Below are 15,992 nucleotides of genomic sequence, written 5' to 3'. Positions count from 1 at the left end.
TTGAAAAGCCCCAGTAAAAATTTTTCTGGAGCAGCACCCCTACTAATTTTAGCTACAAGTCACCACTGGAAATAACGCAAACTTTCTTTTGGTATTTTGCCAAGACGAGTGTAATTTAAGACATGTTTCGGACGATCACGTAGCCCTAGAGATGACATCTGATGAATTAAAAAATTTATGTAACTGTGTGGAATCGCAACAAAAATTACTACGTAGTCGTTAATAAAGGAAGTGCAAAGCCAAAGGTCCATTACCTCTTTAACTTCGACATCTATGTTACAGAATTTTTTATGGAGTATAATGACCTTTAAAGTGTGGCGGCTAACTTGTCCGCTTTCGTCCTTTGATTTCATCAAATATAAATATATATATATATATATATATATATATATATATATATACAGTATGTATGTGAGAGAAAATCTTGTATATATCATTATGCTTTGTTATGTAATGATAAAGGATCACAAGCAAATCACTGAAGAGATCAAAGATTCAAAAGAACATAAAGAGAAATCAAGCGGCCTTGTAGTTCGGTTTGAGTGAAAGAGAACAGATGTACATGAAGTTTAAACGTATTACCAAATTGATCACCAGACTAGTTGAGAAAATATCTACATGTGAAATAATCTAAGGGAATAAGCCTAAAGACGAAGCTGAATCTGAAATTCCCATAGATTGTCCGTATCATGCTATGAAAGATAAAACAATATGAGTACAATGATGAAGTATGCGTAGATGATAATCGTGCTACAATGAAGAGAAGAGAAGGAAAAGAAATGATTGAACCTGCTAAAGAGATTGTAAGTAAACGTGAGCAGTCAGAGTTGAACGAGCGGTTGCAAACTGAAGGGATTGTTTCACCAGAATTTATATCACCTACTTATCTACTGGAGGCGGAGATGCCAGAGCAAAGGAGGGTTGTACTTACATCTAAAAAACTTTTTTCTTTAATGGAAGAGCATATTTTACCCGTTATGCTAAAGAGATGCTCGAGACACCGACAAAAAAGCTGCAGGTAGTGGCATGGATTAAGAATCAATTCGAAGGCCAACTGGCTAGGAAGTATGTGCTCGAAGCCAAAAGCAATGTAAAGAATAAGACTGCTAATGTTTACGGAATTCACTCGAAGTTGATGATTTGAAAACTGGAGACAAATCTGTTCATTTCAATAGTCTATGAAATCTTTTTAGGTAACAGAAGATTCCAAGGCACACGTGGATTACACAAGTTGCTTTATTAGAAAGAACTGAGTCTGTAGATAAATGCCAACGAAGACCTCAGAAAATACAAAGTGATACTTATGCTTGCTAATGCTCATGCAACAAAGAACTCGAGATATGTTAGTATAAATCAAATATTAAACCAGACTATATGAAGTTAATAAGGAGGAAAATAATGTGCTATATTTAATGCGATCAGTTATAAATATTAAGATTATTTGTGCAAAACAATATTGAGATCAAATTCTTTTATAACAAATGTTGAAAATGTCCACCCATTTCATCAACACTTTACTCTCTTTTTCATATTCCATGCAACCTTTCGAAGTGTACTTCTTCCACTTTTCCTGTAATTCTTGAGTTATCTTGGCTTTCAGTTCTTTGATGGTATGTGGATTATTTTTGAATATACAACCTTTTAGACAAGCCCTGAGAAAAAAATCTGCAGAAGAAAGATCAGGTGACCTAGCTGGCCATAAGCCAGTCGATATTACTCTTTTACCAAAGAAATTTCTCAAAAGGTCCAGTGTTGCTCTTACCGTGTGACATGTGGCCCCATTTTGTTGAAACCACGAATCTGTCTCATTTAATTCTAGATTTGCAATAAATTGAGTTACAGTTTCTAGGTAGAGGTTTACATTAATAGTATTTTCAAAGAAAATAGGGCTAATTATTCTTCAACTGGAAATTACAAACCACATACCAGTTTTCTGTGGTTGTAGAAATTGTGAATGGATAATGTGATTGGAGCTCCATTAGCGATAATTCCAACTATTAACCTAACCACTCAAATGAAACCAAGCCTTATCTGTAAAAAATACATTATCCAACATTCTAATTCTCTCCTGAACAAACTGACATTGACAGTAGTGGAGCGTAGCAGCATAATTAACGGGGTGTATACATGAAGTGGTACATGACTTGGTATGGCTTTAAGTCAAGTGGCTAGGTAGCTTTAAAGGCACTAAACAGAGATGTTACTTTTTATTGCACAAGTTTTCATAATGATTTGTTAAATGAGTTTAAAAACTTTATCCTAACATCTTCCAATGTTTTGTCATTAAGTACTGAACGTTTCCAGCTGTGTATCTGATTGCAAACAGAACCAGTCTCTATATATTTCTTTATCAAATGATGAATTAAAGATTTATTTGGTATATTTTTATTGGGAACTGTAACTGAAAAGCTTCTTGGTACAAAACAAATAATTTAGTAATTACATAATTTTCCACAATAAAAATCCTTTCTTCTGTGTTCAAAACCATATCTTCTTAATAAAAACACAGATAACAAAAAATAACTAACTGTTATAAAAATAACTAACAGAAAAGAAATAGAATATTACATCAGCTGATTATAAAACAATAGGTAGTGCTGCCAACCATTTCATTTGAAATTATTGTATTAATTTTTCTAAAAAGTATTTTGCTTGAGTTGTATTTTAAAACAAACATGCAGTATTTATAAAGTTAAACTTTTTTATTATTTTTTTTAAACTGTTTATTTGTTAACATTCACAAAAAAATAGACACGTAATACAGAAACTAAAAAATCTAAAAAGTAGATACTAGAAATCTAAAAAGAAAATCTTTCATATTGTTTCAACACTTCAGTTTTATCCAGGTAGTAATTTTATACAAATTTAAGTAAATGGCTGCAAACATATTTTCTGGGACACTAACCAAGAAGCTAATTCAACAGTGCGGAATGGAAATTTTTAACAGATACAAATTTAATAAAAATTATAATTTAGATATTAAAGAAAGGTTTTGAGCGAAAACTACAAAATTATACTTCTGAAAAATAATATTTAGTACCTGAGAACTTCTCCATGAGGAAAACTAGAGAAAAGAATACATATTTTGATTAGAAAATTATAAATTATTAAAAAAAAAAAAACCATTAAAAATATATAGAAATAACAAGTAAACTATAATTATGAAAATATATGTATATAAAACCGGGTGATATTTAAGTATGGAAAAAGCTTTATACTGCCTATCTGAGAGATATTTGGAGGCAGAAAGAAATGGAATTTTACATAGCTAAAAAAAAGATTTGCATTATGGTGGGTTTTTAATTTTTATCCGGCATATTAGATAAAACTTAATTTTTACTTCCTTGTATGAAGTAAACTTCTTGCACAAAACATTTTTGTTATCAGATTTCAACGGAAATATCCATTTTGACCATCCCTGAATCCATTTTGACTAATTTCAGCATGACTTCTATACATATCTATGTATATCACATTACTCAAAAATGATTAGCTTCAGGATGTTGAAATTTTGGAATTAGGACTGTTTAACATCTAGTTCTGCATCTCCTGTTATGATTGCAATCGAATGTACCAAAAGTGTCCAAAAAAGGCCAAAATCAAAAAAACAAATTTGGATTTTGGACTCTTTTTTAACTACAGTAATAAGCCCTCATTGAGAGCTTTTCAACGATATGTCTTAAGTGGTACTTATTTTCATTGGTTCCAGAGTTATAGCCAAATAAAATTTTAATTATTGAAACATTTGGATCTTACAAGAAGAAGGCACATCGGTTCGGATCAGACTTCATCTCCTTTTTTTTTTTTAATTTAAATATATTGATTTATTAATAATTATTAACCTCTGATTGTAAATAAAGATTTATGATAAATAATAATAGAATATAAAAAAATTATTGATGAAATAAAATTTTATGTACTTTTAAAAATGTGTATATGTAATTTAATAGGCGTACAAGGAAGTCATCTAATGTTCACATCAGATTTTTTTAAATAATTAAGTGGACATATGACACAAGACTTCGATCTGAAATTTTACAAGAAAAACAATGGTGAAACATGTTTATCTGTTAATGCCTTTGTTATAGAGTTACAAGCATTCAAAGTTGCAATGACGAAAAAATCATGTTAAAAAATAAAACAAGGTTAAACTTACTACATTAACAATTTTATTGCATTTCACATTCATAATGTTTACAATAATGAAAATTAAACTTTGTGCTATAATATTGATAATAATAAACAATAACTAATAATTAACAACACAATAACAAATTAAACGTCTATATCGACTGATATTATTTACTTTAAATATTACAATATTTATTTAAAAATTTTAAATAAATGTTTTCAATCGTAAATTACTGAAGAAATAAATTGTGAAGGCACACCATTCTACAATAATGGTTCAAAATGCTTTCTCTCTACAGCTTGGTAGTATGATAACCTTAAGTAATATCCATTTATAACATCTTGTATAATGTCTGGCGGTACACGAGCAGATCTGTCAATTATTTTTCTTTCCAATTCGTCAATGTGTGCAGGTTTTGTTTTGTAAACATTATGTTCCAGATACCCGCAGAAAAAATAATCCAGAAGAGACAGGTCTGGGAACCTGACAGGCTATACTATGGCTCCTCTATGACCTATCCAGTGATTTAGAAATTGTTCATTTAAAATTTCCAAATTAAAAATTTTTAAGATTGTCATCTAAAATAAAAGGCCCTGCAATACAATGACCGATGATTCCTGCTCAAATGTTCACTTTTTTAAGGTGTTGTGAATGAGCTTCCAACATCCATCTGGGATTATTATCGCTCCAATATTGACAGTTTTGCTTATTCGCAAGGCCATTTAACATAAAAGTTGCTTCATCAGTAAATATTATTGAATTAGAAAAATTTGTCTAATTTTTAAATTATAATATCACAACACTCAACTCAGCGATCATGATCATCTTCCAAAAGTTCTTGCATCAGGTGTAGCTTATAAAGGTAAAATTTCATTCTTTTAAGAGTGTTTTGAACTGAAAAATAACTAATGTCATATTGAACAACACCTTTCCAAACAAATAAAGGTCTTTAAAATACAATTAATAACTATGCATCAGTTGTGACATTTCTTAGTCTACCGGTGCCAGGACGATTCTTTACAGTACCGGTTTCTTCAAATCGCTGTAATGTCTTGGTCACAGTTGATCTACTTATTGGTTCTCTGTTTGGAAATATATTATTTAATAAATCACAGAGTTATTCTTTCGGTTTAACTGCTACTTTGAAGATTTAATATTTAATAAAGCTAAATAAATGAAAAGAAATTAATAGTAAAACTTTCACCAAAAAACAAATTTGAACTGTCAGGCCTACAACTTAATTTTTACTAACACTATCCAATTTTACCATTACAAGTATGCTGAAGTAAAAATGTGAAATGAGGAGTTAAGTTGTATTGTTTCAATGTAATACAAACTGCATCTTTGTAAATTAAAAACAGATTTAATCAACTAAATTTGTAATACATTTTTTAAGTATTTCCAGATGAACTGTTTATGATAAGAAACAAATTTTTTTTGTCTTCAGTCATTTGACTGGTTTGATACAGCTCTCCAAGATTCCTTATCTAGTGCTAGTCGTTTCATTTCGGTATACCGCCTACATCCTACATTCCTAACAATTTGTTTTACATATTCCGAACGTTGCCCGCCTGCATAATTTTTTCCTTCTACCTGTCCCTCCAATATTAAATCGACTATTCCAGGATGCCTTAATATGTGGCCTATAAGTCTATCTCTTCTTTTAACTATATTTTTCCAAATGCTTCTCTCTTCATCAATTTGCCGCAACACCTCTTCATTTGTCACTTTATCTATCCACGTGATTTTTAATATTCTCCTATAGCACCGTATTTCAAAAGCTTCTAATCTTTTCTTTTCAGGTACAACGATCGTCCAAGTTTCACTTCCATATAAAGCTACGCTCCAAACATATACTTTCAAAAATCTTTTCCTGACGTTTAAATTAATTTTTGATGTAAACAAATTATATTTTGACTGAAGACTCGTTTCGCCTGTGCTATTCGGCATTTTATATCGCTCCTGCTTCGTCCATCTTTAGTAATTACTTCCCAAATAATAAAATTCTTCTAGCTCCATAATCTTTTCTCTTCCTATTTTTACATTCAGTGGTCCATCTTTGTTATTTCTACTACATTTCATTACTTTTGTTTTCTTCTTGTTTATTTTCATGCAATAGTTCTTGCGTAGGACTTCACCCATACCGTTTATTGTTCCTTCTAAATCTTTTTCATTCTCAGCTAGAATTAAGTAACAAATATCAGCTGATATTAACATTAGAAGTTAATTTTTATTTAGAAAATATCAGTTGATATAGCCATTTAATTTGTTATTGTGTTGTTAATTATTAGTTGTTTATTATTATTATCAACATCAATAATATAGCACTGTTTAAAGTTCGTTATTGTATGCATTACAATAAATTTGTTCATGCAGTGCATTTTACCTTGTTTTATTGTTAATATGATTTTTCCATTATTGCAGCTTTAATGCTTATAAACTCTACAGCAAAGGTATTACCAGAAAAATGGGTTTCATCATTGTGTTTCTTGTAAAATTTTAAATCATAATTATGTGTCATATGTCCACTTTCTTAATTAGAAAAAAATTAAGTTTGATTTAATGCGGTGGATCCATGATGGCATACAAAAATTAAAAACCCACCATAATGCAGATTTTTTTAAACTATGTAGAACCCCGTTTCTTTCTGCCTCCAAATACCTCTCAGATATGGAGTGTAAAACTGTTTCCATACTTAAATATCACCCTGTGTGATATATATAACTGATATTGATTATATATATATATATGAGGAAGAAATGTATTAAAAAAAAATCAGATTATTCAGTTCAATTAGAAGCCAAGCTATAATTCAATTCAAACGAACACATTTGTTTCTCAAGACTATCAGATGACAACATGATCTGATATAACTATTTTCACATACTTTTTTTAAATTATACAACCTGGAACACAAATTTTTATGCATTTTAATAAGGAAGATGAGTAGATGATGAAATCATGATAAATAAAAAAAATTCCAAACCCTTGTCAGAAATTGAACACCAGACAAAATGATCTAGAAATTTGCACCATTTGGCCAGCTAGCCATATTTGTAATTTATTCTCAGCATTAATAATATCATTATATCAGCAATTAATAATTAGTGGTCCGTTAATGACTTATTTCACTCACCATCTTTTGTATATATATTAATTACAACAATAAATTAAATAATTTATTATCGTTAAGTATTTTCATGTGAAAATTTATAAAAAATAGTTAGAAAACTAAAGTTAAAAAAAATAATTAATTTTCCAGCATTCCGGAGATTATTCACGTCATTTCTTTCCTTTTTTTAAATTTTTATCAAGATACAAGTTTCTCGTAATTTCATTTTGCATGAAGCTCTATTACATATATATATATTATATTTGTGTAAATTTATACAAAAATGTAAATTTAAATAACATTAAAACAATCTTAAAACATGATAATTTTTAAATTTTGACTTACAGAAGATATCTCTCCCAAATAAAGAATCAGAATCGATAAATTATTGGTAGTTTTTTGTTTTTACTTTAGCTCAATTACAAAAATTAAATAATCATAATGATTTGTTTTTCCTTTTTTTATATTACCTATTAGCTTTCATTTCCTACATTTTTATTGATAACCAATAATTTAATATATATATATTTTTCCTATTGATTTTTCAATGAGAATGAAGCTTATTTTTTTTTCTTATAATAAACAAGAAATAACCGTACATAAAAGTACATAATAAATTAATTCATATATGAATACTGACCTTCTTTAGATACAATAAACTGTACGTCTATTCCATGTAAGCAATAAAAAAGAAGAAAAAATTAATTAATTATTTTATAATTAATCATTTAAATACATTGAAAACCAGGAATATGATAAAAAAAATTAATAAAAATTTTATTTTAAATCAAAAATTAAATTGGCATTTTAATTTTTCAACAATTGTTAAAAAGTACGACACATATTTCAAAATTAAAGGCAGTTTCTAATAAAAAGTAGTTGGCGACAATGAAACATTATGCATGTACAGTATGTTCAATGCTTCATTAACTAACTGCTACCTTATCAACAGTCTATTGTTGTTTGCCATACTGCTGGTGTGATTGATTAATGATTGTGATAATAAGCAAATTTACCAGTTGCGAAACCCAATGTGATTTAATTTTTCAATTTGAAACATCATAATGTTTCTAAAATTCATAATAAATTGTATGAATTTTATAGAATACAATAATTAATGAAAATGTTTTACGTTTAATGAAAGCTATAAAAATATTCAAGATGAAGAGAGAAGTGGAAGCCCTAGTGTATTGAACAAGTAAACGCAAAAGTTCATGAAAACCAATGCTTTATCGTTACAGTTCTTGCAATGGCATTCCCATACATTTCATGGAGTACAGTGTACATAATTATTATTACAAAAATAGACTATTGAAGGAAGATTAAAGAAAAACCAACTAACATACTTGGTATTTATACACCTAGAAAAGGCATTCGATAACGTAGACTGGAATAAAATGTTCAGCATTCAAAAAAAATTAGGGTTCAGATACAGAGATAGAAGAACAATTGATAATATTTACAGGAACTAAACAGCAACAGTAATAATTGAAGAACATAAGAAAGAAACCGTAATAAGAATGACAAGGATGTTCCCTATCCCCGTTAAGTCTTAATCTTTACACAGAACTAGCAGTTAATGATGTTAAAGAACAGTTTAGATCCGCAATAACAGTACAAGGTGAAAAGATAAAGATGCTATGATTTGCTGATGATATAGTAATTCTAGCTGAGAATAAAAAGGATTTAGAAGAAACAATGAACGTCATGGATGAAGTCCTACGCAACAACTATCGCATGAACATAAACAAGATCAAAACAAAAGTTATGAAATGTAGTAGAAATAACAAAAATGGACCACTGAATGTGAAAATAGGAGGAGAAAAGATTACGGAGGTAGATGAATTTTGTTATTTGGGAAGTAGAATTACTAAAGATGGATGAAGCAGGAGCGATATAAAATGCAGAATAGCACAGGCGAAACGAGCCTTCAGTCAGAAATATAATTTGTTTACATCAAAAATTATTTAAATGACAGGAAAAGATTTTTGAAAGTATATGTTTGGAGCGTCGCTTTATATGGAAGCGAAACTTGGACGATCGGAGTATCTGAGAAGAAAAGATTAGAAGCTTTTGAAATGCGGTGCTATAGGAGAATGTTAAAAATCAGATGGGTGGATAAAGTGACAAATTAAGAGGTGTTGCGGCAAATAGATGAAGAAAGAAGCATTTGGAAAAATATAACTAAACGAAGAGACAGACTTATAGGCCACATATTAAGGCATCCTGGAATAGTCGCTTTAATATTGGAAGGACAGGTAGAAGGAAAAAATTGTGTAGGCAGGCCACATTTGGAATATGTAAAACAAATTGTTAGGGATGTAGGATGTAGGGGGTATACCGAAATGAAACGACTAACACTAGATAGGGAATCTTGGAGAGCTGAATCAAACCAGACAAAGTCAAAGAAGAGAAGAGACTATTGAAAACTGTATGCAAGATGCTTCCTGAAAATGTTGACTGATACACACAAAAAATCGAAGGATGGCGTCTTCAGATGGATTTTTTGATTGCTGTGAGAGGGGGGACAGTCAAATTTTTTCACATATTACAGCTGATGATGAAAAATGTATTCCAGGTCGAAAACCTTCTGAACAGCCCTTGTAGTTTATGAGAAAAAAAAGACTTGAAATTTACAGAACTATAACTTTTTTAAATTATTAAAAAAGTATGTTCATACGGTTATAATTTCATCTGAATGAAATACATAATAGATTAGCACTAGAACAATTCTGTAAAGTAGTAACAAAAGTTATTATATATATATATAATGGATATCGGAGAAAAGTTATGCCTTTCAGTATTAGTACTAAGTAAATTTCTTACAATGAATTTTTATCTCCTATAAAAATGAGAGAAAATAGATATAATGTGAGAAGGACCCAATGATTTAGTTTACAAAATAATAATATTATATAATTAAGTATTTACAGTCGTTTCCTACCAGCAGGTGTGAAAAAATCTGTTATTTTAAAACAATACATATAAGTAGTATTAACAAATTATTAGATTATAATTTGGAGTACTGCAAAGTTCATTGAACTAACAAAAGTGATTAAAAAAAAAATAACCAAGTCAAAGTATTTAAAACAACTATATTGTATGTAAATGATTCAAAACTTACGCAATTCAGTAGTAACAAAAATGAATCATATATGCAACATTTCATTTATACATTTATCTAATTAATTAAAAATCTTGTTGTATATAATCTAATAATTAATTAAAATAAATCCGATTTTGTACATTATAAAAGTCAATCTCTAATGAAATTTTTAGATATAATAATTGATCATAACCTCTCTAACGAATTTTTTTTATTGTAAACCTTAGTTGTAAAAAATACTCCTTAAATAACTTTGCTCACGATAATAAATTTATAAGAGTAATAAATCACAGACTGATAGTTTCTCATTACACAATACTAAATACTTGAAAATTAACACTAAAGAAAATTTTAAGTCATTGTGCAAGGTGTCAATATTTGCCTAGACAATATTTATATAGTAAATAAATAAAAATTAACAATTAAATTAAAAACTAAAACCCAGTAACATAAAAACACAGCACAAACTGAAAATGCCTGTGATGTGTGCTAAAAGCAAAATAAAACCACGATAAGATATTAAATTAATAATCTAAATTAAATCGACACAACAATAAATTTACCATTTACCATGTGCCAAATGGCATAAATAGCTGAAAAATATTACAGCAACTCAAATATTTAAATATAAATGAATGGCTCTAATAAAACGTAAAACATTTGATAACATCTCTCATTGTTTCCTAAGATATTTCTGACGTTAGACCCAAATTTAAATTTCAGATGTATTGCCACATAACAGACACAATCCACAATTATGTGGTGTTATCATTTGGAAATTGCAGCGAACACAAATGGGTGCAACAGTCTGAGTCATCAGATGTCCATGAGTGAGCCTAGTGTGTCCTATTCGCAAATAGCAAATAACTTCCTCGTGACAGTTGTTCCTACATGAAGAGTTCAAGGATGACGCAGTGTTCTTAACTGAACGAAGTTTATTATCGATGTTAGCATTCCATTCACTCTGCCACTCATTGCGAACCACATTCTTCAGAAAACAGGCAAGAACATTCAAAACAACGCGATTAGTGAAAGGAAGCCAGAAACAAGCCTCTTTTGCCGCACGATCAGTGCGCTCATTGCCATTGGCTGGGGATCCAGCACAAGCTCAGAGTTGTACTATGTTGTGCCATTTCAGAGATGACAGACTGTAAATCACAAACAATAGGGCGTCTGGAGTACATATCACTAATGGCTTGCAAGGCACTCATGGAATCTGAACAGACAAGTACGTGTCAAAATGTTGGACTAACTGTATTTAAAGCCTTATTAATACCATACAGCTCTGTAATGAAAACAGTGAGGATGCTGAGAAGGCCAAACAAGTATGTTCTATTGTCAAAAACAAAAGCGCAACCAACAAAATTAACAAAAGAAGAAGAAATTTGTTGCAATACATATACCAGCTGATCAAGACAAAATTATTGTATATTAATGTGCTGTTTCCATTCTGGATAAAGATACTTTGATTTCCTAAGAGATAGGGGCAGATAGATGCTGACTGCTGGATGAGAAATTAAAATACTCCTTTGAATCAGAGTTATTTATATCACTTCATTGTCATTCTTTGGGTAGATAATATCTAACTAAATTATTCCGATTTCTTCATTCCTGGTATTGATTTGATCTGATATTTATTGAATCTATTCTAAGAATGTGTGGACTTTCACATCTGATTAGTTTGGCAGAGGAGGTAGCTTCACTACAATATATCTATCCCGGAATTTTGTTTTTGGTGGTTGGAAAAAATTAATATGAAGATGAGATGTTTACTAGGAAAAGCTTGGCCTCGTAATAAATAAATATATACACAAGCAAACAGTAAATAACATAATTTAACTCATTACAATAAGCACAAACTACATTACGATGCAAAAAATAAAAAATAAAAAAGAGGAAGCAAAACTTACCCTTAAACTAGCTCGTCTTTTATCTTTTTCAACAGGATGAACAATATCATGAATTGGAGATGACATGTTAGATGTATTTGCACTAGTTATAAAAGGCGGAGCAGATGCTCTAACATCAGCAAGTCCAGCAGCATATGATCTTGAAAAGCTACGTCCTAAACTACCACCGCCTAATAATTGTTCGGCACGACGTTTCTCAGCAGCCGAAACACGAACAAAATGTTCAAACGCAGCCCTACATGCAAACAAACATAAGCAAGCGATATTTAAATAAGCGAGCAACAAAACATAACGTGATAAAACAGTTCATCATGAAGAAAACTATATACAAAAGGAAATGAAAAACTTGTCAATTTTTTTTTAATAATAATATAGAATGTTCAAAAGTCATGCAACCTTATAGAAGAATGTTTCCTTTCTTTGTTGCATGTTTAATTGGGGAAAAATGGGTTACACAATGCAGCAAAGAATATTCATTGTCTCACAATACATTAGATGTGCCAGTTACACCCAGACTCAGAATGACTTCACAGAAAAGTAAGGTAAGGATGCACCAAACAAGTCCTCCATCAGGCAGCTGTACAACAAGTTCCAAGAGACAGGAAATGTGACAGATGTAGCCAAAAGTGGTAAACGTGCAAGCTACATATTCTATTAATTCCAAAAGTCTGTACGATACCTATCTAGCCAGTCTGGTCTCTTTTTGGTAGTGCCCACACGACATCATGCAAGTGTTTCCGTACAGAATTCGCATTGTTCACGAGTTTTTACTTATAGACATTGTAAAACTTGTACCTTCTTGTCAGCAGTTCATGTCATCTGTAACATCAGACGGGGAAGAACTTGATGACTGGTTTCGGTCTGATGAGACATTGTTTCACGTTGATGGATACATGAATAGACAGAATTCATGCATTTGGTGTATGGAAAATTTACATCAGCTACACAGACAAAAAGTGGGTATTTGGTGTGCAATGTCACATATGCGAATCTTTATGACATTCTTTCATGGCATAGTGAACAATGAGCGCTGCATACAGATGATGCAACAATTTGTAAACACTATACCTGCAGACCAGCAAGAGTAATCAGCAGAACCAAGCTGATTACAATATTTTTAACTGCTCATGCAGTTAAAAATATTGACTTTCTTGGATTAGTGTTTTCATGGTTAAGTTATTTTGAAGGGGTTGTGGCCCTCTCAGTCTCCTGATTTATCCCCTCCTTACTTTTTTTTGTGGGGATAACTTATGTATGATGTTTACAAAACTCATCCTAACAACATGTCTGAATTGCAGCGCGAAATTAAACATGTATCACTGCAATTCCTCAACAAACATTACAATATCTGTTTAAGAGCATGCAACATCATATTCAATTATGTGAATTGCATAATGGAGGCCAATTTCAACTAATATTGTAATATACTCATTTTCCCATAAGATTACATCACTTTTTGAACATTCTGTATTATCGATATGTTCATAACTAATATTTGAATGAAATATTGGATTTGAAATCACTGAATGTATTAAATTCATATATAAAAAACATTTATTAGTTTAGAATTTTTAAAAATGATGTAAACTAAAAATTCATTTATATTATGAAACAATAAGTTTATACTAAAGACAATACTAATTCTAGACTATACCTACTATAACAGATGTTTTAATAAATTATAACGATTAGTATATAATTAAAATTTCATTTAAAAAAATTATTTTTAGTTCTTTACAAATATAAGACATAACAGTAAAAGGAAAATTTATAAAAATAAAAAAAATTTGCTATTTGTATAAGTGCTATCTGAAATATTTCTTTTTCAAATATTTCTCTTATAAAAGCGACTTACTTTTAAAGGACAATAAGATTAATCAGTTGTTTTATAATTTAATATAGTTTATTGAAGTCTACCATTTTCTTCCTGAAGTTATTAACATGCAAGTTATAAAATCTAGAAAATGAATTAACCCCGCTGGCCAATTTGTGAAATTTGAGGAGCTATGTTTATTTTAAATTTAAAAAATAATGATACTAATGTAAATGTATAAACAAGTTGTTGTTATATGGAGTGTTAATATGACTGGATGAAAGAAAACTATGTACAATGTTTTGGAAATAGGAGGAACGTTCACTATAGCAAAATAAAGTTGTAAAGTAAGAGGTTGGATTTGGAATTGAATTTTTTGTTTTTTTTAAGCAATTTTTTAAAATTTTTGATCAGCAAAAGGTAATAAATTGAAAGAAAATTCAAATAATAGTTAAATGAACTGGTACGAAAAGGAATATGATTATAATATTACAATACAACAAATGTCTTAAATCCATAGACATTTGTTCAAATAGACATTCATTATCAGTATTAACATCTCTTAGAAATAAAGTACCAATCAAAAAATCCCTTTCGGCATGCCGGAAGGTGGAGGATACTTCACCGGTGCTAAGTAGGGGATAAAAAAGATTTCCACCTTAAAGTTAAGAAAAACTTCAAATTTACTCAATATGACGATGGTTGCATGTGAAAAAAGTTTCACATGTTTCATACGACAAGCCCATCTCTTCTTATAATTTAGCAATATTTTGGTTATCCCTTGCCGTAAGGGTTGGTCATATCAAAACTTGTTTCAAACATAAGGTTTAAAGGAATAATGACAATTTTAAACCGATTTGATAATATGCCTATTAAGGTAGGTATGACTGGCCAATGGTTGGTGATATCAAAAAACTTTACTTACATAAGTATTAGGCCCTTAACCAAAGAATAGTAGGAACTTTAAATGAATTTGATATTTTACTTAATAAGAAAGTTAATAGCCATATTTTGTTTTTTTGAAACCCCCCCCCCACCATTTCCACCCGATGGTCCGATTTTGGCCGTTAAAGAACTCATCTGAGATTTTGGGACGAGTTATTTTTAAGGAACAATTTAAAAGGGATTGGTGCAAAATTACGGCAGTTGTCGTGTCCACAAAAAAGTGAAAATATATGTATAAACTTTTGAGCTGATGTGGTTTTGGGGTCTGGGGGATGTAAAACACGAAGATATGTCAACATTTTCCAGAAGTTGAATCATGGTACCAATTATAATAGGTAGCTTTCTTATGAAATCTACCTAAAACTGAATTTTCTTTATTGTAATTATCATAATTGTATATTTTCAAGCAAAGATAAAGATTGTTCAACAATTTGATATTTAAACATCAAAACATTTAATTTTAGTGTACGGGTAGAAAGATATTCATACTTGAATGGGACAATGTTACGTATACATTACATAAACATAAACCTTACACATTGTTTGAGTCAAACATAAATGCAACTTTATAAATACTGTTAATTTACCATACACAGTTGCCTTTACAAATACAAGGTGTCTGTCTATCAGAAACATTTTAAAACTGCTTCATTTTTATTTTGATTTCATAGATAAATATAGTAAAAATGAAAATTAAATGTACGAGTATTTAAATATGCTGTTACTAAATATCTAATGGAAGGTTTATATATTTATTATAATTACTTTTATACAAAATACTTTTTCTGGATTTTATTTAATGGTTTTTGTAATCGGTTTAAGATCAAAATCCACTATATCCAAAAATTATTTAATTTCCCATTCAAATAATAACTCTTTTAGAAATTTTTATGTTTAAGGTTGCAGTTTATTTATTATATTTATATATCTTAGCCCCTAAGCTAAGTAAATAGTTTTAGTAAAAAGAATAAGTC

At 29.9% G+C, this 15,992-nt stretch overlaps 1 protein-coding gene across 1 annotated transcript in view; it reads right to left on the bottom strand.

Annotated features, from left to right (window-relative positions):
• Window positions 1-15,992, bottom strand: part of Liprin-gamma (liprin protein kazrin) — a 316,506-nt gene that overhangs the window by 8,963 nt on the left and 291,551 nt on the right. Inside the window, exon 16 of the mRNA XM_075381547.1 lies at window positions 12,261-12,495. Coding sequence (XP_075237662.1) covers window positions 12,261-12,495 — 235 coding nt within the window. The remainder of the gene's footprint in view (window positions 1-12,260; window positions 12,496-15,992) is intronic.

The sequence above is a fragment of the Lycorma delicatula genome, chromosome 13, assembly GCF_047948215.1.
Source record: "Lycorma delicatula isolate Av1 chromosome 13, ASM4794821v1, whole genome shotgun sequence".
Taxonomy (NCBI): domain Eukaryota; kingdom Metazoa; phylum Arthropoda; class Insecta; order Hemiptera; family Fulgoridae; genus Lycorma; species Lycorma delicatula.
The sequence above is the reverse complement of the archived record's forward strand: the minus strand, read 5'-3'. Positions and strand labels throughout refer to the sequence as shown.